Here is a 26894-nt window from a genome sequence, read left to right on the forward strand (position 1 = left end):
TTAAAGATAGATAGATAGACCTTTGTCGTTTCTTGTCCCCTCTTCAGAACAGCCGGACAAGAGCCGGTTTGAGAAGACTCTCCTCGAATCTTCAAGAGGACTAAGGGCGTACAAGACTGGTGATAGGAATCTTTGTCTTTTTCTTCTTCCTCNNGTAGCTCTCATTCTTTTCTCTCTTTGTCTTTTTCTTCTTCCTCTCTTGGGTTTTTTCTTTCTTGTTCTATGTTTCTTCTTCCATTTAGTTAGGAGCGCAAGTGAGGGCCGCCGGAATCCCCCTCGGTTACGCTGTAGTGTCTCCTCCTTCAGCAGGTCGGGTAGAAAGGCACGACTGTTCGCCAATATCTTAACTAAGAGTAATACCTCAGAATATAAGCCTCCTAATTCTGAAGATCCCGGTAAGAAGACAGTTACAACGAGAAGAAAAAGAAAGGGTGGGAACCCAGGCGAATTCACTTCTGCTTCTCTCTTGTAGCTGACGCAGACTGATGATGAGGAAAGAGCAGGATGGTTGTTTCCAGGGTGAATATGTCTGAATATTCGTATGTGAGAAAGCTAGGGAACCACTTGAGGAAGGACCTTAGCCAAGGTCGAGTGTACGTACAGTGTAGTGATAGCTGTGTGTGACTTACTAAGGAATGGTGCAGGTGATATTCTATGGGGACCTTAGTCTAGTTTCTCTTGTTCTGTCCTTTCGCTCAAGTGGTATCCTTCTGATCAAGTACCACCTCCGCGTTCCTCGGCTCTCCACCCTCCCCTCGAAACAGTACCTCTCGAGGTAAATGACAGACTAAAGCTACGAGCCACCGGTACATCTACATGCCTGATATCCCGATAGATACATTACTCGCTTCTTCTTTCTACAAGACGTCCCTCCTACATCTATAGAATGTGTGGAATCGTAGGTAACGAGCTGTTTTCCTTAGATGTTTCCTTTTTCTTGTCTATCGAGAAGAAACGGCCCATACATCCAAAGATGTGCATAATTCTTGAGTATAGCAAAGGTCACATCATGTCTAATTGCCATACACGCATGCAACATACATGTTCTTCTCCCTCATCTTCTCGCCGCTTCCCCCTCCCTTCTGGTGGCCATTCACTCGAAGTGCAATGATGGGTCTCCATGTGCGCAGCTACGATCATCTGGCCCAAGAGAGGAGAAGGAGAAGGTGACGAAAGATCTTTACCAAGTGTCCAAGAGTTAGAGGTCCCGTTGGATGATGATAATCATATACCGGTCGGAACCGCTTCAGCAGCTTACGTCCTTCTCATTGAGGCTGCGCCCTCTACTCCATCGATAGATAGCAAAGACAAAGGGACCAATGAGAAGGTAGAAGAAGTGCAAGGTGACGGTGAAGAAATTCCTTTTACCGTTACATGCACGGGGACTGGCAGCGTAACGCCGCTTACTCCTGAGGTCCCTTTGACGCGATCTATTCGAGCAGATGGATCTCATTACTACTCTTTTGCGACTCCTATATACGACAAAGATATTGTCATCACTCTTACTAGTAAGGATTGACGAAGGGCGTCTCGCATGCATTTAGATGGAAAAACAAAGACTTCACTTCTTTGTGACTATGGGTCAGACGCGAACGGATTGTAAATGAAGATATGGGTGTCCACCTCAACATCGCCCTCTCAGGCAGACGCACAGGTGTCCCATACTTTGGATACCCTCTTTCTTTTTCAGTCTCCGTATATGCATGTGTGTATACGTACATATCTATGTATATAAATATACATATATGTATATCTCTCCATATATGTGTATAGGAAGCATGGGGTCCTGGTGGAAAGCGGCCATGTGCACAGGCAAAAGATATGCACGTAAGATTTCTCGGCAACATACAAGGACCCCCCTCGTTCTATCCTTTCGAGACGCAAGCATACATGTGTGTTACACCTTTTTTTCAGGTTCTTCTTCTCTTTGTCTATCGTGCTTTCCTGTTACCTCGTCTATCTTATTCCCTTATATATCAACTCCGTATACAATGGTACTTCTCTCTGCGTGCATAGATTGCATCATCATGAATGTGTACATATCTCTATATACCTATATATATATATGTATACGTATATATATGTATAGGCGCGGGTTCTTGCGAGGGGGAGAAAGTCTGTCTTCTTCGTACAGAGATTTCAACTTGTGGATCCGTCTTTTGTTCTTTGTGTGTTTCACCAGCTGGTGCGGTAGGAGATGCAGATCTGTATGTCTCGACTGAGCGTACTGTGTCGAGCACACGGGGAGATTTTCTATGGTCTTCGGAAGATTTCGGGAGCGACTGGATTTTTATCTCATCGACATCAAGTGCAACCAAGCGTGTATGTAACGAAGAGATTGTGAAGAATCGCGGCGCTTGTGTTTTCTTTATCCTAGTCAAAGCAAGTGAGGATGCTCAGTATACTCTCGAAGTACGACAGGAAGTAGGAGGATATGCGCTCCTATTACCCGATGGAAAACCTCTCAAAGATTTCATCCGACGAGGCCATACGCGCACATTTGCCTACCTCGATGTTTCCCCGGAACAAGATATACGCATCTCAGGTAATCTAAATCTGTGCTTCTTTTCCTGTAGATCTATTATTTCTTCTATAGCGTCACCTCTCGATGAACAACCTCTGTTATACGACCGTGTCAGCGTCAATATGGACGGTAGTAGCTTCATCTCACTCCTCCGTGGGGTTGGCTTGGATCAACAGGTGTTAAGCTCACTCCCTCTCCGGGGGGGAAGGGTCTCGCCTAACGGTACATGTCTTTAAGGTATTGGATAGGATCTGTTGTAGCGAGGTCTCATCATTCTTTAGGAAAGAATGTCAGTGTATGCTCCTATTTCTACATCTCTAGTCACCGAGTTCTACTTTTTTTTTTGTATTGTGGAACCTGCATGTGTATGCAAAAAGCGGGGATTGTCTCTTCCCGATGAACGTGTAGCTAGTCAGACGAAAGGTGTTCTGCGTGTCTACAAACGTTGTCCAGGTTAATGGGTCCCCTGAAGGGGGGACACCAGCGAAATCCTCCTGTAACCACACCGGCAGCTTCGTCTGAGGCCTGAACCTGTTTTGGGACGCCACTTTCAAGAAACGCATGGAGTAACTCTCTCTTGTCCCGAAAAACGAGTCGTTGCCTGCAATCAGATAGATAGATAGATAGATATTTTGTATTTCTGAGTTGTATTTTCCTTGTTCATCCTGCGTGCACTTCTGTTATGTACTTCAATCCTCTCTATAGTGGGGTATGCTCTCTCATAGTTTAGCTATGATGGTGGTTGTTTCTTCTTCTTCTCCCCCTCTTTTGTTTGTTTGCATCACTTCATCGTATCCTCCACGATGTATTGAGCCATTCTTAGCTTATGTCTCAACGCATCTTGTGTATCAACTAGAAGACTGCTAGGAATCTCTCATTCTTTCAAACTCATCTCTGTTGACGGCTCTTCTTGTTTTTTCCTACGTTCTGTCGTATCACCGCTCTTTCTATCAGTTACCGGGGACCACGACTTGGAAGTCTACGCGGCCCTGAGTACGCCTGAGATTCTATCAGATCTCACGCCTCTTCAGCTAGGCACGGCCCAGTGGTGGAGTGATACTTATGCGGGGCGTAACATCGACATCAAAGGGAGTGATCTGAGAAGAAGACAAGTAGCTGCTCGTTGCGAATTCAGAAAGGCCTCATCATCTTCAGCTCTCCCTCCCAGCAAGGCAGATCAGTCCAAGGCTCTTGTGGAACCAAAGAAGGATGAAGGAGGGTCTACCAATGGACCGGATAATAAGAAGAACGTGAAGCCCGTACCTTCATGTGTCCTCCGTATTGATGTCTCTTCACATCAAGATCAGGCTTTTGCCTTAGTGCTTTCATCCCGGCGTACGAATTCAGTCCTAACAAATCTTATTGTTGACTCGGCTCCGAATGTTGGAGTTCTCTGGCAGAAAAGTGATGTGAAGTATGAGTTGGCTGTAGATGATTCCGTTATAGCAGATGATCTAGATGCCGAACTAAGATTAGCTGTCTCCTCTTTTGACTGTCATGCCACTCTTACTGTCCGATGGCCTGATGGATATCTACGAGCATATGAATGGCCAAGTAGTGGGGAAGTCGTTATAGGCCGGAATCTTCATCCTTGGACTCCCGGAGCTTTCATCTTTATGGTAAGAAGCGGAGAGCGAAATGACTGTTTAGGCTGAAGGGTTTATTGGGTAGATGGCTCTTAAGCGTAGGGAGATGATCTTGGGAGCGAGGCTGCTGAGGATGAGTCCATATGATTGGCGGTAATAGGTACAGATACAAACACGTAAGCTACTCTTCTGTGCTCGTGGATGCAAAGAGTTATTCGGGGATGCTGTGGGAGTTACGACACGTATATATACGTGTATACCTGAGTGTATAGAGTTGGCTGCGATCTAGTGAAATACCTACATAGTCACTGAGTGCATATACATCGCGACGGCACCAGTAGTGCACGCGAGGGCGATAAAGGCAGAGCGATAGTAGCGGCCGAGGTATCGGGGGCCGTTTGGTAATGACCTCCTCGCTGTTGGCTGGTTGATCCTAGCAGGGACTCTGGAGAGTTGCTGAGAATCATTGCTTGCAACTTCTCTAGCCATACCTCAGTACCCAGGAGAAAAACAGTTCTTTCCCAGGAGCCGTACATACACCGCTTAACTTTAGGATAGTTGGTTGTTTACTGCGGAGTGTCCTCTGGTCGCTCCGCCCCCCTCGCATGTCCTGGTAGGAGTCTGTTTACAGTGATGTACGTGACGTCCGTATTGCAAACAGCTTTAGGTCGGTTCTTTCCCTTTCTGTCTCGACTTCTATGCGTTCTACCGACGCGAGCATGGATGCCTCATACACACGTGTCATTCTTCTGTCCTGTGGTGTATGGATGTAGCTACATGATCCCAGCATTACCGGAGCGAAGACGTGTTTCTACGTCTTCAACGCGCACGTCGCTACAACCCTGCATGAGCCAAGAAAGTTTTTTTCTCTAGAGACGAATATCCCCATGAAGGCGTCCGTGACCAGCCATCGTCCAACGTACTTCGTGTGGACCATGCCCTTCGGCGTAAAGCCAGACGACGAGTCCTTCCTTCTTAGGGTCACACCCTTCGTACACATGGTCGACGTGTATGTACAGCCGCTTCACAAGAGCCGCGGATTCCCGAAGCGTCCTGACCCCGGAGAACCACTTCCCAGTTCAATTCGACAGCTAGTCCAGGAGACTCCCGAGTCCGCAACTCTTACGCTCCGAGTTGGTGAGCTTCTCTCAGTGATGGACTAAGGCATTTTTTTATCCTACCACTGAAACAGACGTACTTGCATCCGACTCATGGCAGGTCTATATAAACGAAGCGATATAGGTCTGTATTGAGTACCTGAGGTCTGGCTGTCTCTTCCCCCGGTGTGGACAATCTCTGGTGTATCTCGAAGACGTTCGTTTCTTCGTAGGCCGCATGTGGCGTCGAGTTCCCGGGGTGGAATGGCTACCTGTTTGCGAGCCGAGCGATTTGGCGACTGCGGAAAAGGATGACGAGAGTATAGGAACAGACACGGAAGATGTCTTTCATCCCCTTGACGCTTGCCAGATTCTTATAAGCGTCTTCGATCATCATATTGTGACTGACGGTAAGGGTTCAAATACGTCTCTTGTTGTCTTGAACAGAGAGCTTCCCGGATGCAACTGACATTTTTCCTATACTCAATGACTGCAATACTCTCGGACCATTGTACAGGTTTCCAACTTCTCTCTACTTGATTCATATGCGTTGGTGTCTTGATAGGGAGGGGCGGAGGTCAGCCTCGAACGAAGGCGAGAGAAAGAGAAGCGTTTGACGAGTTTTCGTCTCTAGTGTGTTTTCCGGGGCTGTGTCTGGTCATCGACTCTAGTAGTTGAATGTTGGGATGGAAATTTGTCTGCATTTTTGCGCATGCGCTCGAAGAGATGTATAGATGCGATTTCAACCAAATGTTGGGAGACACGCGATATAGGCAGAGTTAACGATGTCTTTTCACATGGGCATGGAAGCCTTATGATTGAGAAACCGCAGGGAGCGCTCCGGACTTAATGCGCCTGATAGAATCATGAGGTGCCCTCTTAATCTCTTCTTGAACTGGATCCGGTCGTCATCTGCCGTACGTAGGTTGGCATACGTGTATTTGTGAAGAGCATCTTTTTGTAGGGTAGTCGTGATCTCAGCCCATTCATGGTATCCTTTAGTGTTCAAGCACTTGACAAGCCTCTGTGAAGGGGGTTATGTACAAGTCTCGCGGCTATTGTGTACCGCAGAGAAACGTTATTGGGTGTTTCCTACGGCCGCGTATGTTCACCTGCCGTTTGTCTAAGAAATTAGAGTTGCATGCGTCTAGTCGTAATCCCTTGCTGGCCGCAGGCGACAGAGTAAGACTCGCTAAAGAGAAAGAGAACATGATCCATGTGGACGTATTCGATCCTTAGACAACACACCGTATCGTGTCAGGCTGAGGGTGGGGACGACTCTCAGTTCGCATGCAAGGCAAACGAACGGTCCGGCTGAATCAATCCAGACTATGCTTCTCGTACTACCAACATGTACGCAGATAGATAGCTAGATAGATAGATAGATAGATTAGAGATAGATAGATTGGAGATAGATAGATAGACATTAACATGACGACGTTTTCGATCTTCCGTGTGTGCTCAGACGCGAAGGAATCTCGAGAAGTTGGCTTTGGAATTCATCTGACGTCTGGACGGACGGAAGCTGTGGAAATTTGTTCTTTCGGAGAGACCATAAGTCTAATAAAGGAGGACTTCACGGGGCTAAATAAGACGAAGTCGCTTCTGTTCTATCAAGACAATCCTGGAGCGGAGATCCATTTTCAGGCGGCATCTCAGGATCCTTATTTCATTGAAAAGATGACAGCTGCTGTCTTTCATAATCCTGCAAGGCTTCATGAAGGTGCGTTGTCCGTTCAGCCTACTTGGCACACTTTTGAAAGATCACAGTGTTGTACTAGAAAGAAGCAAAAGGGAGAGAAAGATGGGTTCTACGGGGGGCGGGGCGCCTGAGATTGATCCTTACGAGCAGTAGTCGAATGAGGCTAGTCACCTGCATAATATGATATAGAGAAACATATGTAGTATACTGGAGAACGCTGAACGTTACATGTAAGGTCATCGCAGCAGAGGTTTACTCTGATGGATGGTGCCATGCTTCTGTTCCTTCCCGGGACCGTTGGTATAGCGCTGAAATTTGAGTATGTATTCATGTATGTATATATGGGATGGTTCATGCGGTATTTGCTTCTTTCGTAGCGGTAGAAAGCAAGCTATAAGTAGGCGTATGTAGCAGGTCTGGAACCTCTCCCAGTTGGACACGAGGCTAGCGGCCTTCCTCGTTCATGCCATATGCAGTCGTGGTGTGGCTGAGCATACTGATCGAAGATCAAACTTCTACGTAGACACGCGTTCCCTTCACATCCAATCAGACGCTGACATCTATGGGGAACTAGACAAGCACCAAGGTCAGCGTCAGCTCGTACTGTATCACCGAAGAAATTTCGTTTCTCCGTTTTCGTCCCGAACTTACTAGCGTTCGCCACCTTTTCATTGCTTTCCTCTTTTTTCTCACTCTTGATACCTGTAACTAGACAACTTCATCCTCACAGAACTTCTCTGGCTTAGAAAGCAGAGGAAAACGGCCGTGGTACATCGCATTTTGAGAAGGAAAGGAGTTCAGCAATACTTGTACGTCTCTCTCCTTTCCGCTGTAACGGTAGAGGGGGGTATCACACACCGGACGTTGTGTCGGTCCCTTTGGACCTCTCCCTCACCTCGACTTCTGTAGACGCCATCGTTGAGTCTCTTCTACGCTGAGATGCTGTCTCGGAAGAACGCTTCAACTGGAAGCAAGAAGAGATATAACGAGTGTGTCTAGGTTGGGATGCCTAGACACACAGAGCTCTTGCAGTGGCACAAGAGCTTCTATAGCAGGAGACACTGTGGTATACGACAAGAGTCGTTCAGGTCTTCATCTTGAACTGGTGATGTAAAGACGTCTGACGTTGTTCATCTGATGATGGATGCTGTATATGTTGACGCCGGTGTAGATGGGTTGTCTATCTTAGTGTTTTAAGTCCCTTTAGAGAAGTCTCAGAGGAGGTTGGATTTATACTCTCTTTCTTTCGTTGCATGCAGAACTGAAGAAGCCAGAAGGATGTCAGCTTGGAAATCGCGGCAAGTTTTGTTGGATAGCTGATATGAAGCAAGACCCGCAAGGAGGCTCACTGTTTGATCTTGTGATTAAGCCAGAAGAGCGTGTGACGGAGCATCGGGATTTCCTCTATGTCACGCTCTATCTCAATGCAACCAATACTTCCGTATGTTTCTTTCCCCCCTGTCTCTTCATTTGTACATGCCTGGAGCTACGAGAAAAAAAGTGGCATTGGCGAACACTCACAAGAAGAAGGTGGCATTGAGAACACATAGTTATTTTCACTTGAGAAGCTGTGGGTACACCGATTCGTTGTGCATGCATAGAGTTTCTGCGTTGCACAACGAATCGCAACTGCATGTCCTTGCTGAACAGGTTTCTTGGAATCCTTCTATAGAGCAATCCTGTAGAGGAAGAAACAACAACAGCGGTAATAAGAATGATAGTCGTAGTAATAGTAGTAGTAGCTTCTCCCCTTGTGATGAGATGTGGCGGGATCTTTCTTGTTACTTTGCTTACCTCCGTGTTCTTCGAAGTCTGTTGAATGCGTTGGACTTCTCTGCTTGTTTGCAGGAATTTCAGCCTTCGGTGGAGTTCACAGCCACTCAGTCAAGCCTCTTTACTCCTCTGAAGAACAACATCGACTCAGACACTTACTCTGTCACGAAAGACAAACCTAGTTTCTTTTCCTTCGAGAGCAGGTGGGTCTTTCTTCGGGGCGAAAAACACGCGAGCCGGAAGCAAGTCATATGCTGCTCTCCAAGTGCAAGGATTGTGCGAAGTGGAATATGTTGCTACTAGAACACGTCGACAGGGTGTCAGTGCAGGATGCTCATGCCGTCTCCAAGAACATGAAGGAGAAAAGGGTTCCTTCGTGTTGAAAGGTTCTATGGATAAATAGACCTCTTACTACGTCACGGACGAATGGAGAAGACAAGTCTTTTGTTTCTTCTGTCGGCATCTCGTCGTTTCTTCATTCATCTACACACATAGGTTTCTTCGTTTTGGTCTCACTCCACAAACTCGTGCGGCTTCTCAAAAGCGTGTGATCGCTGTACGGATCTTCAGTAGGTCATGGAAATGTCTGAGGTGGAGGGTGTATAGAGTAATTCTCAGACATGTCTTTCTTTCGAGCGAGCCCTGCAGACAGAAGCATAGTGGTATTTCGCTGTTACCGAGGAGAACCACCTCTGTTTTGCTCCTGGTTCTTTCATACTGTCTGTCTGTTTTTCGAATGGACTATTGTGTCAGGGCTACATGATACAGGCAGTTGTTTTGCATGTTAGGGCATATTCGACCGATCTCCTTTAGTTGCGAAAAACTCACGTGTGTCTTCTTACGGTTATTCAGTGTTTTCTCTGGTGGGACGACTGTTCACTTTGTCAGCCCCCCCCCTCTTTTCCTGTGTTGTTGATTTGCAGGGAATCAACGGGGCAGTTGATCTTAACGCTTGATCCCGACCGTGCTCCTCCTAAGAAGTCAGAGGATCATCATGTGGCTTATCAAGAGCGCATCCGTCTTCCTTTACAGAAGACGCAGCTGTTCGTGCAGAGTTGTAACACGGAGACATTTGTTCGGGGTCTATGGAGCCCTCTCTTAGCGCCTTCTCCTATGCTACACTCCGATGCCGGTTATATCAATGAGAGGGATCAAATTGTCGCCATTGTGAACAATAACTGGGAAAATACATCTAACGGCATGTGCGTTTATCGAATCGGAGTTTACTCCACATCCGAGGAGCCTTTCTACTTTCGAATGACTGCAACTCTCATTCACCGATCCATTCCTATGGCTGTTGCTGTGGGCTCCACTATTCTTGCTCACGTATCGAAGAAACCTCAAGTTCTTAGCCCTCGGGGTGGCCAGATGGTGGCCCGGTCTCTAGCCGTTGCCGACAAGTTCACTTTCAGACTGTGGAAGAATCCCTCTTTTGATGGACTTCTAGTCGCAGCCTTCGAGGTAAAGATGACAAGACAACTTGTGTCAAAGCGTAAAAGGGGGATTCGTTTTTTCAATAAGGGGGGAGAGGAGGGGTCGTAGTAAGTAGTGTGCTTGTGACCCCTAGGTGAGAAATGTTTCCTCGTCGTCCTACTTAGAAGCAGTGCAATTGCAGGGTAGTCGCAGTCTGTGTCGTTGGGTATTGGTACCTGTCTACACTGTGAGTAGCGGGGCATCCTGGGAGTGTTCGTTCCGTTGCCATGGTCTGAGTCAGAAAGGAGACCTCATGTCTGTTTTTTGTTGGACTTGTACAAACTAGAATCATCTTTTGCAGAGATTCCCTTCGGTCGTCTAGTTCAACCTTGTTTTTTCTTTCTCCGTCTCTTCTCAGTTTCTTCTTTACCAAGTTGCTTTGGAGCTGGACCTCTTTCTTCCGTGTGACAGTTTTGCTACCGTGCCGTGCATTCTATCGCATGCCCAGGTCTGCAGCGGGACAGCGGCGCTGCGGTGGAATGACCGACTGAGCAACATACTGGGTAGCACCACCTTGCCTGGGATTTTCCTGGGGTCAATGCAGCGCGTCTCAAGGCGGACAGACGCCTCAACTCTCCAACAACAAGGAAGATTGTACAGGGTAAGTCGGTTGAACAAGGCAAGCTGCTTTGGAGAAGATGGGAACCCTCCTAGAAAGCTCATTCTCGGTGGCATGCTTTTTCGTGTAGACGTTTGGAGTCCGCTTAAACACAGAGCCAGAGGAACGCACTTGAAATCTAGAGCGGAGCCTTTTCGTGCACGAAAAGGCTCCGCTCTAGATCTCACAACTGGAGGCGTGCTATACTGGGAGGCGCTTGGGGCATCAAATGGCTCACCCGTACCTTAGAAATCAGCTGGTCCCTCCAGTCGACTGAGTTCGTATGGATGTGTGCGCAGGTAGTAAAGGCGAAGAGCGCAGGTTTTCTGGGTGCCTCAAGTGAATTCCCGGAAGAGCGGGAGGCTGAAGGCTACATTCGCCAGACCAATTCGACGTTCAGTATCACAATGAACAACCTGGCAGACATGCTTTGCCTTGCTGCGGAATCTGAGGACGTCACGGCCGAAATCTCGGCGGCCCCTTGGTATGAGCAGCTGCGCCACGCATTCACCGGGAGCCGGTGGAACCTCAACGTGTCTTGGAAGCCCTTACTTGTTATCCCAGCAAAAACGGCTCTTTCTGAGGACGGGTAAGCTTGAGCGAACAAAAGCCAGGAAGGCCACTCCGACAGTAGGATATGGCGCAACCTCAATAAATGCGTGCCAACTACTGTCTCTCCTGGAAGAGTAACGCAGCGCAGAAGTTCGGCCATGCCTTGCCGACCACCAGGTGCACAATGGTGAGCCGCACGGGCGTTACACCGGGTGCAGTCCACCATCAGTGGTCCTCGGCTGCTCAGGCAGGCAACCCTGGGACGTAGGCGTTGCCCGTTGCCCTTTAGGCGTGAATTGCCTTTAGTGCAAGTCTTGTTGATTTCATCTAGCAACAGCAATGTCAGTTTGGCCGGCTGGTGTCGTGTTGGCACAGAAATTGGGCATGCTCGAGAAAGGCTTCACACGAGTGGGGTAAGCGCGTCGTCCCGGAGCACGTTCAGTACGAGGTGTTCGTTGCTCCAGCGAATGCAACGAAGGCGAACTGGTTAGCAAGCTGTGGGCTGTATATGGACGCGGAGTATTACAAGACAACAACCAAATATGTCATTCGGGCCGGGCAGACAAGCTTCAGTTTGCCGCTAGAAGCACAGCGACCTCATGCTTACAAGTAAGTCTTTCCATAACCAAGTCTGCGGGCAGGAGATCCTCGTGACGTCATCCTGTCAGGAATTTGCAGTCGGGAGCAGAAACCCCCTTTGCGGTAGTGGGAAGGAACGCCAGGCGACACCCTATGAGGAACGTGCCTCGCCGGGTTCCTGTTTGTATAGTATGGTGCGCAAGCGGTTGCGCGCTACCCTTCGGATTACTAGTGGCGCAGGTATAAACGCTTGTTTTGCGGTGGCGGTGCATGTGTAATTCTTCAGAGTGGCTGTCCTCGCGAAGCATATTCCTCAAGTTTTCAAACAGGAAACCCAGCCGTTCACCTACCGCTACGCTGAGGTCGAACTGGCTTCAAAGGAAGAACTCATCAGCCTTGGCTTTACGTACCTCCTCCTGTTCGCCTTAGCTATTGCCTTGATGTTTGCGTGCCGACGCAACTTCTTGGCGCGTCTCAGGAACATGGGACAGCTTTTTCTAGGAGGCAGGGCAACAGGGTATCGCTGTCAGACAAGCCAAAGAGAAGGTAGGCTTTCGACAAAGTTAGTGAGGCTGCCGGTCGAAACTCGGAACAGCTATAACATGCACTCTGCTGTAAGTGCCGCGATGTAGGTGGAGTTGTCTATGTCGGTCGTAGAGTCGTGAACATAGTTAAGTATCCCCGCGCTATTCACAACGAAAAGTAAGCAAAGGAACCGCAGATTGAATGTCTGCCAACGTTGAGACAGGGAGCTGTTTTCGTGTGTCTCGTGTTTTCGTTCCAGGAGTGCGAGGAATTGAGCTTTGCCGAAGTCCTCAAGGATATATGCCGCCCCCATCCACACTGGGGTGCAGCAGCTTAAAGCCGTACGATGACGGGGACAGCTTCAGCGAGGACCCCTTCAACGTAAAAGACGAAGGCTACACAGTATCACCGGTCCCCCGAGTTCTGGAGCCCTGGGCCGCACGGGACCATACTTAACAGATGTCACCCTAGCCCTTTTTCAAAGAGAACTATGTTCGTCCCGCTATCAAGTGATTCAGTTAGAACGTCACTTCGTCATTGGAAGAGGCTCTAGTCGTCCTCATCGGACTCATCAGAGGAGCCGCTGTCTGAACCTGACAGCTCCAGTCCGGCCGATGTATGGCTGTGTGCGCTGCTTTGTTTGCTTCCGATGCAATGCTGCTCCAGTTTGGTCCTGTTGAATAATAGCGTGGGAAACGCTGGCAATCTGAGCTCTGGGGTTTTATCTCGGCTCACAGAAACAGCGCTTTGACCTTCTCTGCCACCATGTCCAACGAAGTAGTTGTCTTTGCACGCTTTGTTGGCGGATCGCGTGGGTCCGGCTCCGTTGTTGTTGCGCGGTTGCCTGCATTTTGTATGGTACGGTAGATCGCCACGTCGAAAATGCTGCGCGCGATTACCAGCAAGTGGCCGTATTGACGTCTTGTCCTGGCTTTCCAAACCTAGTAGCAGGAAAGCAGCGTTTTTGAATTCTTCGTTTTCCGATCGGCCAACAATGTTGGCTATCGACTGCGCCAAGTGAGGGATAAAGACTTCCCTTGCTTCTCTCATCTGCAATTGGGCGCGTGAATAGCTGCAAGCAGCTGTGAAGAAAAAATAAGATGTAGGACCTTACCTCGATTTCAGAAATGGAAGCGAAAGCAGCAGGGACGGAGCTCTTGAATTGCTCAAAGACGCTCTCTGCGGCGCTCTTCAGCGCAGCCAGGAGGTGCGGAGATTCCTGTGCTCCGCAGTTCTAGAGCCCCTTTTTTTGGTGCAGCATTAAGGAACCTTACCCTTAGATACGATTTGCACAGAGTACCAAAAGAGGCCTTTTGGCTCTGTACGTTTATAACCTGGAAGTCTCAGAAGCTTCACAAAATGCACAGCTTTTCCCTAGGCATTACATACTAGGCAAATCTCCGACCAAGCCCCATTTGTTGCCAGACAAATTTTCTTCGAATATCCTGCCTAGTGCAAATTTTTCACCCCTGTAAGACCGGTGCTGAAGGCAAGCAACCTTACCTCGGTGAACGTATGGAAAGGATTCTCCTCGAAAGAACCTCCACTAGCAGCGTCCGTGGAGCGTTCGGGGAGAGCGACTGCGCTCCTCTTTGGCGGCTTCCTTCGGCTGACAAGGCCGTAGCGGTCCCCTCTGTCCTCGACAAAACCCCTGATCGGGGTACAAGGCGGTGAAAGGGACAACAATCCTCGAAACAGCATACCATAGGGCTTTCTGGATGGCGCATACGGGTGCGTCTTCTCGCAACATTGGCATAGAGTTGAAAGCACGCAGTATAGAGATCTTTCCCCATTCCTGCTTGCTTCCGGCGCCGTCTTTTTCAGAGGCCAAAACAACGCCAGTTAGCCGAACGGTGAGGTTCTCCATTTGCACCGTTCGCTGGGCACTAGTCAGAACTCGTCCTGACGCTTCTGCCAGAGCAACCAGGCGTTGCAGATCGTCGCTTTTGCCAGTGTCGGGTTTAAAGGTGAAGCTAGTGGAGGTGCTTCTCAGGCGGATCTCGGTCTGAGAGTAGAGGGTTTCATTTTGAACGCTGCACTCCTGGGAACGCACTCCAAGCAACCAGCTTACCTCTGGTCTCATGAAGCTGCTGGCTGCAACGTATGACACCAACGACGCCTCTAGAGCAGCGTCCCAGCATCCAGAGGCCTTGAATCCCCGGAGTCGAAAAATGAAAGATTACGTTTGTTTAGCGAGCTCACCTCTCCAGTGACCTGCGTACTCCAGGGCCACGCCTCTTCGTCCTCGTCCGTGACTGACGCAGCCGATATGATACCATCAGCGACCGGGTCAGGCAATGCGCGAAGCAGGATGATTACCTTCAAAGTTCTCGATACGGCATGATTCAGTGTCCGGATCTATCCTCACGGAAAAGTTCCACGTTTGCAGCGCCGAGATTCTGATCTCTCATTTCTACATCGGCGGGCGCTACATCGTCTTCACGTAGCGCATACCGCAGTTTCACTCGCATAGAATTGCCTGTGCTCTTCTGGCAGTACATCATGGCCTAGAGGAAAGAGGCATTGCACGTGGGGGTACGGCAGAGAAAAACTCTCTTTATTTATTACCATTTTTAGCCCTATTCCAAAGACGCCACCGACAGCCGTATCGTAAGCTTTTGAGGTAGAGAACAGCTGCCCTAGTGCCTGGACTGATGCACACGAGAATCCTACTCCCTTCGTCTTGGTTGGGGAGTGCTTTTGTGCAAGACAGCCGACCTGAAACTTACCGAGTCACGACAACATATGGTAACAGGGCTCCCGTAGGCTCCCAGAATCTCGGTCTCCACGCACGGGCGTGACTGAAAACTAAACTTCTGCACATCAACGCGTGTGCAAGCGTCTAGACCGTTGTCAGTCAGTTCCTTCGCGACCATCAGAACACCGGCGGCTTCGGTGAAACCCGTCACGGACATATCTGCACAGCAGGTAGGAAATTGCACGACCGGTAAGTCATGCGGCTTCGAAGCTTGACATCTTACGTCTGTTCAAAAACTGTGCAGTAGTAGTTGACTCCATCTCGAGAATTAAGTGGGATTACACCCCTGGCTGGGGTGCCGTCGTGAAACTGGCTCTTTGAGGCCTCCTACGAGTTCAGCGAATGCGCGTAAACGTAGCGCCCGATCCCCGAGGTGATGTGTGAGCACGAAACAGAGCTCGCGGTGGAAAGGAAAGAACTGACACGCAAGGCGTGTTTCACCATTCAACTCCTGCGACACTCCAACAGCTCTCGTGCCATGTCAGGCAGGCGTCACTGTTGCCTGCGGTCAGAGTAAGAAAGACCGCACACCTAGAAACTGTCAAATAGTCGGAGCGGAGTGAACTAAAGGATTTTCTGGAATCACGAAGTGACAACGCATCAGAAGACTGTGTGTCCGATGCGAGACCCAGATGCATCCGATGCCTGGTGGATCATCATGTCAGTGCTGCTTGTCATTTCCTCGGGTGTAAGGTGACCCACCAAAGTTCCTCAGCGTGATGTGAAGGTACCTTGTATCCCTGCGACTCCTGGTTCAAAGCGATGCACCTGCCGGCTCCTGAACTTAGCGTATAACTTCCATTCACTTCTGTCTACTTGTTGTTCGTGCCTGACACATTATGAAAGCACGAGGGCTTCTAAGCCGCAGGTGGAGAACAGAAGAGTAGTACCGACCCAGAGAAAGCTTCTGGAAGGAGCACACACACAGTCCGGCTTGCTTCTAACTCTTAAAGTGCAGCGGTTCCGCCCCTGCAGGTTGGCGTCGTGAGCCAGTTCAAGGCGAATCAACTAGATCGATGAAACAGCTGACAGTCGTGACTGGTCCCCAAATCTAGAGTTGCGTCCCTGGAATACTGCTCGTAGGCAGTTTCTTTCACCAGAGAAAATGCCCACAAATAGTATGAGAGGGGCAACCTGTGGGGGCGCAAGCAGGCGCGCAGGAGGAGACCGGAGCAAGGCACCTGCTGATGTTGCCATGTCCATTTCCAGCTGTTTCTTGCAGGACTAGGTAGTACTGACACTATCTAGTCTCTTTCCGAGCCGGCCACAGCCCAAGCTGCTCCCTCCTAGAAGTGTAACCGAGAGATGAGACGGTATCTGACGATGGTCCGAGTAAATCGAAAAAGTACAACCAACGACGTCGATGACAAGCAATGAGTCCCCACAATTGACAAGCTGCACAACAGCGTGCACGATATGGAAACGCCCATTGAAGCTACTCCGCGTTTTGCCTAAAAGACCGATAACATACACTCCCGACTGGCCTTGAACAGACGCAGACGCGACTTCTTTACCTGTGATGGGCCGAGAAAAAAGACAGCTTCAGGAATGCACAAATGTCCTACTGAACTGCGTAACACTGCTTCGGAGGAGCCCTCCTTGTACTACGTCTTATACCTCCGGTCCCCGCACTCTATCTGCAGCTCTCGAACGACAGCAGTAATTTTCTGCAGGTTGAATTCGTCTCCAAGAGCCGTAACCCGTTTCCGCTGAGTCCGTGACCGTCTTCCACCTCTCCCTGTCGCGAGCTTTTTCTCCAGCGTTCTTCCTTCGTGCAGGAGAAACTGCCGCAGCTGCCTTTCGCAATTCATCATGGTGCTCACGGACATGACGTCAAACAAGCTTACGCCGTCATCCATCCAGCGGTCGCTGTCGCCTAGCTCAGGATGCTCGTCGCACACCACTGCCTCCGATGCAGCCAATGAGTCCGCCGGTCGTTGCCAGGCTCCGACGTCCGTTGCATCCCTTAGAAGGACGTCCCCCGCTGACTTTTTCGGGCCTACTACCATGGAGCTACCTCGTGGTTTCCCAGGGGCCTCGGGCTTGCACATCAAGCTCATGAGACCTACCTCTTCCACGGATCTCCTCAAGTCCACAACTTTTAGGCTATTCTCTCCAGCCTTCTCCATCCTCCTCCTCGTTTGCAGCTTTTCTTGCTGTATCATGTGTTCGCAAAGCAACTGCTTCCGGACAGCGTCCAGTGAGCAACCAAGGGGTGGGGGGGCGTATGCCCCCTGGGGGCCGTGTTGCAGAAGAGCAATACCCCCCAAGATTAGTTCCCCAACAAACACTGCAGCGTCCTCAGACAGACGGACAGCTGTCTTCAAAGGTAATGCACGAACCACCGCTGAGGTGGCACCAACCATGGGGTTGTCTCGCGACATTGATACACCCAGGATGGAATTTGTGGAGCCTCCTTCACCTTCGCTTGGCGTCTTGTGACCCGAAAAATCTGTATCGACGTCTGGTGGATCTTTGACATCCGAAAACAGACACCCACTCAGTTCATTCTCAATTTTGACCACCCGGGCACAGGCCGTGAAAGCGTCCAGAAGCGCTTCGACGCTGCCGTGGCGCTCAGCTACCTCAGCAATCGTTTCGCAGGCAGTGCGTCGAGCTTGTGAACCCGGATTGCATACAAACTTCTCATGGAGAAAATCAAATGCGTGCAAGCACGCTGCCAAAGAGTCAGCTGCTAGACTGTTGCGACGCCCGAAGAGCTGAAGTAACAAACTCTTCGGCTGCTCTTGCTGAAGGCGCCAAGAGGCCAGCAGAGGCACCTCGGCCAGCGCGAAAGGGAGCGCTAAAGGCCGCTCTAGCGGCGGCAGAACAAAGTTTTGGATCAGGTACGATGGGCGAGTGATGAGCGCAGAACCGCTGCCCTCGGCAGTCGGAGCCTTCCTCGGACAGTACGGTGGTTCGCGATCGTACCACGAGACTGGAGGAATGGTGCCAGTATCAAACAAAGGACAGAAAGAGGTTTCTTCCACACAGCCTATCTCCGTCCTGAAGCAGGTATCCAGTTTTCTCTGCTGTTCTTCTAGCTGCCGCTGGCTTTCATGCCGGTACGCTGCATACAACACCCTCGAGTTGGGATGTGTGCGAGTGATGAAATGAAGTGTGTGCAAAATTCCTGCTACTGAAACTGGGTTGCGCACCCCCCCGCCGTGGCGACCGTCACCGCTGGCAGCGAACAGCAGCTCAACGAAAGAACGGTCAACTGGTGCGCCAATAGCAGCACTGGCGACAGCAAGGACCCTGCATCAGACACGCAGAACAGGTGACAGTGCGTGTTTGCGTGTGATGCAGCCTGAACCTTGTGGCCACATGCGCGCAGTCGTACTATCCCTCCACAGTCGACAAAAGAAGAGGTTCCATCCTCTGGTGCAAGCGCACTACGTCCAGTGATGTAGCACCCTTGCTGAGGTGTGCTTACATCCGTGAGAACCAGCCAGGCTTTTCTCTCGACCTGACGTGGATGGAGAAGTTTTTGCCTTTGGGCTCCGGTACGGCGCTCCTTCGTGTGACTCCGCTGACCACGACAACTGCGGGACTGGGTGCTTGCGGAATCCTGCGCTTGCACCAGCTCTCTGACACACACAAACACGCCTGCTGGCTTTCCCGGCCGTGCCCTCTCCGTCTTACCGTTGTACTAAAGCTTCTCTGGAAGGGGGGAGAATCTGAAGAACGTGAATTCCTCTTCGCTGTGCGCTTGATTCGTTATGGCCCTCCCCGTCTTCATCACAGTCGCCCTTTCTGCCTCTGCCTCCGGTCCCCACAGTAAGCGCCTCATCAATCGTCGCCTCGACCGCTTCACGTGCTGAGTCGGCGTCATCTCCCGGTCTCCATCGTGCAACACAAATGATTGGTTGAGTCCGTCCGGCCTTGGTTCGTTCGACTGCCGCTGGCTTGCGTTGTAGAAGCTTTCTTTGGTCACTCCTTGACAAAGCCCACCAATTATACACGCTGATCCTTGACAAGGGCAGCGCGGCTGTAGCACTACGGGCGACCGTTTCACCCCTCTCCATCCCTTCAGAGCCTCCGCGAGCAGTCGGAGCGGCGCTCCTTTCTGTGACTAAGTCAGGGAGAGATTTCTCGGCCTCCCTCGTCGCTAGTGATTGTTTCGCAGGACAAGCGACGGAGAACGCTGAGCAGGAATTACCTGCGCCTCCATTTTGACTATCAGCTCCTTGGCGAGAGTCCTGCGTCGCGCCTTGGCTCGCTCGGGCTTGCGCACTCGCAGCCATAGACAGGAAGAGTCCATCAATGCGTTTCTCTTCGCGCAATTTTTGTTCACGAATTGCTTGATAGCCACAGGCGTAGCAGAGAAGTTCAATCAATCGATCGCCTCCGTAGCCGTGAGGCATAATCACGATAATCACGCGAACTTCCGCTTTTTGCTCTCCCCTCCTTTTCCGACGGGATGTCAGCCAGCTTCCCCTTCGGCGCCCGCTATTGCAGTCAGCCCTCTCTGACTCCGTGGAGCTGCTGCCCTCCACCGGATTCACCCTCGCTGTAAGCAGCCCATACAACTTCAACGTGACGTCATTATTCCCTGCTAGTTCAGAAAGGCAGACTGGCTCGAAAGCCCGTGGCCATGTGTCCGTGAGGTGGGAAAGCCACAACACTCGAGGAGGCTTAAGCACGCCACTTCCTTCCTCAACGCTCTGCCTCTCCCGCTCACGGTTCTCGGTGCATTCACTCTGCTGGTTGCTGCCGCCTCTCTCCTCCGTGTCACTCCTCATTCTTTTGCGTGTCGTGGGTCGCAGCTGACCTCCATATTGAGAACTTGTCCCGAAAGTGGCTGATGAATCCGTCGGAGAACTACGTGTCCACTCGGCATCCCCCTCAGCTACCGTAACTGTTCGTTCTTCGTTCTCGGTCACCTCTCCTTCTTTTATCCGTACTACAGCAGCACCTCCAGTAGCGGTTCCTTCACCCGTCCGCTCGATTCCGCTGCTCCGAGTCGCTTCCCGTGCACCAGGACGAGACCCGCTTTGGTCGCTTCGCTCCTCTGATAGAGCTGCAGGGTCTCGCCTTGTCGTACTGCCGCAGTCTGTCTCTCGAGTAAACAAGGGAGTATACCATTCCACAACATGGTGGACCAGCTTCTCTATGAGAATGCCACTCTTATCGTGCACGGGACGAAATCGCTTCGCTGCCGCGTCTAACGAGATGTTCATGGCCTTCATTAGCATTGACTCTGTTGCAATAGGTGGGCCATCAAAGAGCGAGTTCGGTACATTCTTCCAAGGAGCAGTCACTCCGCATCGTGTACGTGCACCGCCTAGCTCCAGAGAAGCCGCGTCTGCCCCGATACCACTTGGCTCCAACAAATCATCCGGTGTCGGGCGCGTAAGGTAATCCTGGGCGTGTGTTCGACGCACCTCGTCCTCCTCGGTGCCGGCTCTGCCGGCAGCCGCAGAAGCAGGATCTGCAGCTCTACGCTCGGCATCAGCCGCCAGCTGATCACTTGGCCAATAGCCCTCGTCATTGGTGAGAATACATGTGGCGCGGCGCGCACTCATTGTTGTAGGAATTCCTACAAACCAAGACAATCGATAACAGACAGACCCCGTGGTTGTAGACTCGGACCTTGGCGCCGGCCCGTTACTCCAGAGTTCAACCACGATGTTTGGCGTTAGCACCTTTGAAAGTGTCTCGGACAACTTCCAAAGTGATCAGCATCAGCAGAAGACGCTCTCGTATTCCAAAAGGCACAACGCAGAGCCGAGCTCTGACTACATAACTATGGCAACGTAGTCTGCACTCCCCCGGGCGCTTCCGAACAAAAGAGACAGACAATCGCCCACACCTGTGGCGGGCCTCGACCCCTCGAACCTGGCAGTAGCTCGGACAAAAAAATACGAACATCATGAACGCCATGCAGTGGCAGGACGTAGCAGAGACACAACCCGTGAAGGTGCATGACATGTGTGTCTTCCTGCTGGCGAGGACACAATGTCTGACGAAGCTCAAAAGCTCAGGTTCTTGTCGGCGCGTTGGCCTGGCGAAAGCGCGTACGAAGGAAGAACAGACGTAATACACGAAGAAGACGGTGCCCTGGACCCTGCGCCGCCACGCGGTTTTCCAGAAGACTACGGCGGGCTCGCGCAAAACCGCTCCTGTTCCGTAGAAGCATAGCTAGCTCGTCAAGATGTGGCAAGCTTGTGTCTCGGGGACATGTACACGGCCACTACTGAAACCGAGCGGAGCCCTCATACTTACGGCAAGCCTAGCACTGCTGGGTCTTCTGGGGATGCTTCCACCGAAATGGGACGAGCACCGGACTCAGAGGTCTCGCCACAATAGAACGAGACACACAAGAAAACCTCTTCCACCCGTTCAGCGAAAAAGGTGACCAAACAGTGACTGACACGGCTGAACACAGCGACTTCCCGCTGTATGCTCTCAAATACCGCTCGCACCAAAAACCAGTCCACCATTCGAGACGGCTGCAAATCTGTGCAGACTCGAAAACATACGCCTGGGTGGAGATCCAGGCACGCGTAGAAATCGCATCTTCTGTACACCGCTCCTTTTCGTAGTGTCCTCACCTGCTTCGTGCAGTATTCGCAGAATGGAGTTGTAGGAGTGGAATGTGTAAGGGCCTTTGGAAACAAAGAAGGTGGCGTGTTGACCTGACGGTCCCGTCAATCCACAGAGCTCTAGCAGCTTTGCCTTTACTGCAGGCCATGAGATATTTCGGAGACAACACACCCACTCAGCAGTGTCCCGAGATTCATTTTCTCCGAGCGGCACTTCGACTCGTCTCCGTTGCCTCTCATCTTCTGTCACTTCCCCTTCTTTCCTGCACTTTTCTCTCTCCTCGTCTTGGTTATTTACCGTCGTTTCTCCTCCTTGCTCCCTAAGAACCCTTCTCCGGCCTTTTGTTGGCTCCGTCAAGCTTACGCCTTGTTCTCCATCCATCTGAACGGTCTTCTCTTTCTCCTCTTCTTCTTCGCTCGGTTCCTCCGATACCCCTCGGCGCAGGCGCCGCCATCTACCCACGCACTGTTCGAGCTTTTCACTGTCTTTTGCCCTGCCGTCCGCAGATTCACACGGCGTCGTCTCATTCTGCTCAGAACTCTTATCGTACGGACAGCTGGGCTGAGGGTTTTTTGAACCGATCAGAGTACCGGCAGGCGCATTCCACCTATCTGCACGAAGACTAGCACCACGGCGCTCTGGTCCGACTGCACCCGGTGAAGGCAAACCATGCAGCTCCCCGCCGTTGTCTTCGCCATCTTCAAGGAAACGCAGCCACGAAGCCCAGCTGGCATTTCTTTCAACTAGAAGCCTCATACGCTGTTCCTCTTCCGCCTCCCTTTGTTGCTGCTGGGCTTGGCTCAACAGTTTCCTGTTCGCGATTTCCTGCCTTCTCCTTTTTTCTTCTTCTTTTTCATCGGCCCTTTTGCGGAGCTCCTTCTCCTTCAGCTCGAACTCATCGGTCCTCGTTACTGCTTTTGGCGAAATCACTACCTTACAACGTTTCTCCTCTCTCTTCTTCTTCGCGCTCCGGTGTGGCGGCAAAGCGGATCCCCAGGAGGGAGACGCTAGTCCTGGAGAAGCCAGCCGACTGGACAGCCGCCTTTTTCCGCTTCTCACTCTCAAGTCGTCATCACCCTCCGTACCGTCGGAGTCAACCGCTTCGGCCGATTGCGCCGTCCCCTCCCCCTGTGCGTCTTGGCGCCTCATCCGAACGCAGGCTCGCAGACTGCGACGGAAACCGCGTTCTTTTGTCCGCTTGTCTTGCTCTAGCAGAGGAGACAAGGCCCGTACATTTTCTGGTTCACTAAGACTCGATAACTCAGAACGTCTTCCAGACAGTCGCTTACTCGGTTTCTTGTCCCGTCCGTTCGCTTTCGATGCTTGAGTAGTCGCGGTAAGTACTTGCTTTTGAGTGGCAGAACCCGAATCGACCGCGTTGTTCTTCTCGCTGTCAGATTGCCGCGAAGAACGTTTGAAAATTGCACTCCAAGCGGCACATAAAGCTCCCGATCTACCTTGTCTCTCCACTCGTCGGTCACAATGTCCTTCCTGCCTCTTCTGCAAGTTCGCACCAGGCAAGGACGAACACGCAGAAGAGGGCCCTGCGTTTTCCTGGCCTCTCTCCCCGACGTCGGGGGCCGGGCCAGAAGGAAACAACGTCTCCATGTGCCCTGGGGACCCTCGCCCTCTAGTGTCACTAACAGAGCACTCCTCTGGCAGCTTTGCTTCATTAACGTTTTCTTCTACTCCCTTTGCAGGCTTCGCGGGGGAAGACGTAGAGGCAGAGGGATCAACAGTACAGCCGCGCTCTACGAAGGGCAAGCGGCTGGCTTTTATGTCTTCCGCAGCACTCCGCTCTTCACGGGCAAAATGTGAGCAGTCGTCTGTGTCTTCCGCGTAGGGGTTGGAATTGCTTTCCGCGTCGCGGTGACTTCTTGCCCCCCAGCATTCTTCACCGGAAGAGCTCGACGGCGCTACAACAGGGGTGCCCTGGCCCAGAGAGTCCTTCACCCCCGAAAGAGCAAGTTCCGTAGAAGGCGAATCTTCTAAATCCTGCAGCTTCAGCCTCCTTCTTGTCTTCCTTTCACTACCAGAACCTGGAGCGCTAAACTCTCCTGAGTCTGTCCTTGCTAGTGACCTGTGCCACTGCCCGCTCTCGCTTGGACAGGGTGACAGTTCAGAGCCCCCATCGAAATCGCATGATTGATTTCGTCCTCGCTTCTTCATGGAAGAGGAGACGTTATTCCCTGAACTCTCCTCCGGTGCCGGCAACTTTCCCGGCGACAGACAGCAAACAACCTCGTCCTCTGCCACGAAGATGTTCCTTGTTTGCGTGGGCTTCGGAGAGAAAAAATCAGTCAGTGTCTTTTTACAGGATCGCTGATTCCCCGTTTCGGCCGATAGTTTGCGCGGCGCAGATCCAGAAAACAATGTGTTTGCTTCCTCTCTTTTGGTCTCTTGAACACTTCCCTGTAGTCCTGCAGATCCTTGAGATCCCACTCCGGCGCTCGGGCGTGCATGCCTCACCTCCAGCCGTTCAGTGCTTTGATCCAGACAAGCTGGTGAGTCAGGTGAAGACACTACAGTAGGAGAGGCGAAGACAAGCGACGCGGATGCCGCACCAAGCACCCTCCTCGTTTGCGCAGCACCTTGGGTCGTCGCGCCGTCCGAACACGCGGAAATATCTCTTGGACGTGCAAGGAAACAAGTCGCTGCCGATGAAGAGGCCCCGGAGCTTTCTTGCGCGGCGCAAGGAGTGTTAGTAGCCGGCGGTGCCCCATATTCCGTAGAGCCGTCACCACTGGTCGGGTCTTCGGCAAGAGCCCGGAATATCCTTTCTGTCGAGCTCCCGCAGCTGTCAGCAGGGTCTACTGTTTCCGCTGCAGTGTGTCCGCGTGTTTCCACTGCTATCTGCTCATCCTTCAGTACCGCGCCTCCTTCCTCTTCCTCCTCTACTCCTTTGTCATAGGTGACTTCGTTTGCTTCTTCCAAATGCCCAATAGAAGCCTCTGCTAGAGCTTCTCCGCTCGCGTCCAAAGCCGCCGTAATCGCTTCATCCGTTATCTCGTTCCCTCTCTCACGCGAAGACACCGCGTGACCGCTTGGCCGTCCAACAGGTTCAGTTGGCGTTTCTCGCGTTGCCGGCAGGAGAGGTGGATCGGCGTAATTCCCGCCTGTGTCCGGGCTGTTCACAGCAGTCGTGTGTGGTCCGGGATGTACGGGCGACTGCAGGTTCTCATGGCTTGAGTCACAGGGGAGAGCAGCTGCCTCAACTGAGCCTTCGTTAGCGAGGGGGCTCGCCACCGTTTCTTCTTCAACGCTCGCGACTCCGGTCAAATCTAACACAACACGCTGATTTTTCGGCAGAGAAGCATCCTCGCCTGTTTCGTTTGTGAAATTCACAGCTGCGAGCTTGGTCGACAGTCTTTGCTGGCGCAGCTGCCGTTCCGGTCTTTCTCGTCTCACGATTGTGCTGTCGTCCAGGCGACTCTCTACATCTCGCACCTGCTGTTTGAGTGTCTCTTCCTGAGTATGGAAATCTCTCTGACCTGCAGTTTTCCGACGATCCTCGCACTCGGAGCCTCCCGACTGCGAAATGTTCTCTGGACCGCTACAAAACTCTGGGGATGTCTCACAGCGAAGAAGCTCGGAGACGCCGACGTCGGTATCGACAGTCGGGATAGCGCCAGGTGCGGAGCCAAGGCCAGGAACAGGCTTCCGCTCGGACGGGGAAAGGTCCTCCGAGACACAGCATTCGGAGCTCCCCAAGACCCGAGTTCTGTTATACGCTGTCCTTGCCCGTGAGTTGCTTCTTCGGCGACGTGGAGGCGGACGGTCGTTCGTTGCTGGTCTCTGTGCAGTATCCGAGGGAGAAAGTAGGGACGCGCTATCAGGCTGAGAAGAACCCAGTTTCTCCTGAGGTTTGTCAGCTTCGCTTGCTTCGGTTGAGTGCCTTACAGAAGTGTGCACTCCAGGTGGCAATCTCGGCACCACCGAGAAGAAGCTCGACAGCCGTGTCTGTCGCTGGTTAGGTCGCAGTTTTTGCGCACGGGAAGTCTGTAGCTGCACTCCTTGCTCTACTTTGGGAGGTTCGCCCGACAGCGCGCCAGCTGGCTCCTCGGTTATGCCGTGGCTATCTCGTGCTTCAGCGGAGAGCTGGCAATCCATTGTTGCCTCTGAACCCTCTACAGCGCGTCTACTTTTGTCCAGGTCGTCCGCTTCTGAGCCGGATGCTGGGCCGGGGTGCAGCTCCACAGCTGGCTGTCCCAGGGTCCCAATAGAATGCGACTAACGGCTCCTGCTGTGGCCCGGGAGACGAGGTGAGCTCGTCGGCATTTCCCTGACAATCATGCCAACTCAAGACAAAGATGAAGTGCCACAACAACCCCAGATCTGAGACGTATCGATAGACAGCGACACAGACGACGAGAGCACCGAGAGAGAGAGAGTCCGTCCAGCTTGACAGGGACTCGTCTGTACGCCAGCGTTCCAGGGTGGTAGAGTGGAGCTGGCTCACGAATGTACTTTCACTCATAAAAAAAAGCGCCTGCGCGAGGGTGACAATGCTCATACGACCTCATGAAGAGCATCAAGGCTCCGACTTGGGGGCACATGCCTGTCGGGAGCCGCAAGTATGGAAAAGGGACAAAAGCGCTGTGCGACACCTGTAGGACGGGTCCGGTCTTGCGAGAGCTACGAGAATAGCCTGGCTACCGGCTAGAAACCACCCGCTCAAGAACGAGCACTAGGTAAAGACGTCGCTACGAGAAGTCACGGCGCGAGCACAGGAGCGCGACAAGGAGCTAAGCAGCGTGACAAGAAGCAAGCTGGACTTTCCACAAACGGTTGTACCGCACAAAACGGGAAGAGGCTCCACCACGTAGCTACCCTGTGGTCTTCCGGTCAAGCAAGACGTAGGAGCACACTTCGTCCTCACAAAAAGAAAGGATGGTTGCGTGGAAACAAGAACGCTGGTGAACACCAAGTCTCGCCAACAATGATGGCGCGACTCGAGGCAGGAGGTGCCTCCCACGACATTGTGCTGCAGCTCTTCAGGGAGAATAGTCCAGCACCCTAACCGGCGGCAGCATGTCAATACAGAGAACGAGACAACAGCGCAGCACAGGGATCCTAAGCAGTGTGCGCACGCTTCACTCCGAGGCCTTTCACCGCGAGACACGTAAAATCGGCAGGACGATGGGTGGCCCAGTCTTGCTGGCGGTCTACTTCTTCTAG

At 51.8% G+C, this 26894-nt stretch overlaps 3 protein-coding genes across 3 annotated transcripts in view; 1 reads left to right on the top strand and 2 right to left on the bottom strand.

Moving 5' to 3' along the window:
* Positions 1-12865, top strand: part of CSUI_006758 (transmembrane) — a gene marked incomplete at its 3' end in the record, with an annotated part of 13330 nt that extends 465 nt beyond the window's left edge. Inside the window, exons 2-16 of the mRNA XM_068066911.1 lie at positions 243-395; positions 1131-1508; positions 2183-2545; positions 3479-4143; positions 4884-5247; positions 5441-5617; positions 6673-6930; positions 8169-8350; positions 8758-8885; positions 9606-10143; positions 10604-10756; positions 11053-11342; positions 11681-11914; positions 12171-12430; positions 12669-12865. Coding sequence (XP_067921102.1) covers positions 4141-4143; positions 4884-5247; positions 5441-5617; positions 6673-6930; positions 8169-8350; positions 8758-8885; positions 9606-10143; positions 10604-10756; positions 11053-11342; positions 11681-11914; positions 12171-12430; positions 12669-12865 — 2784 coding nt within the window. The 5' untranslated portion in view covers positions 243-395; positions 1131-1508; positions 2183-2545; positions 3479-4140. The remainder of the gene's footprint in view (positions 1-242; positions 396-1130; positions 1509-2182; positions 2546-3478; positions 4144-4883; positions 5248-5440; positions 5618-6672; positions 6931-8168; positions 8351-8757; positions 8886-9605; positions 10144-10603; positions 10757-11052; positions 11343-11680; positions 11915-12170; positions 12431-12668) is intronic.
* A 93-nt stretch (positions 12866-12958) lies between these two features.
* Positions 12959-13517, bottom strand: CSUI_006759 (uncharacterized protein; the record flags this gene model as incomplete). Its single annotated transcript, XM_068066912.1, has 2 exons — positions 12959-13082; positions 13309-13517. Coding segments are annotated over 2 exons (333 nt in total), but the record flags the coding sequence as incomplete, so codon positions are not given.
* Positions 13518-16464: 2947 nt separating this feature from the next.
* CSUI_006760 (uncharacterized protein) lies at positions 16465-26779 on the bottom strand. Its single transcript, XM_068066913.1, has 3 exons — positions 21725-26779; positions 18813-20709; positions 16465-18425 (listed from the first exon to the last, which is right to left on the bottom strand). The coding sequence occupies exons 1-3, from the start codon at positions 25824-25826 to the stop codon at positions 16772-16774; spliced, it is 7653 nt and encodes a 2550-aa protein (XP_067921104.1). The 5' UTR covers positions 25827-26779; the 3' UTR covers positions 16465-16771.
* Positions 26780-26894: the final 115 nt, after the last annotated feature.

The sequence above is a fragment of the Cystoisospora suis genome, assembly GCF_002600585.1.
Source record: "Cystoisospora suis strain Wien I chromosome Unknown contig_3457, whole genome shotgun sequence".
Classification (NCBI taxonomy): Eukaryota; Apicomplexa; class Conoidasida; order Eucoccidiorida; family Sarcocystidae; genus Cystoisospora; species Cystoisospora suis.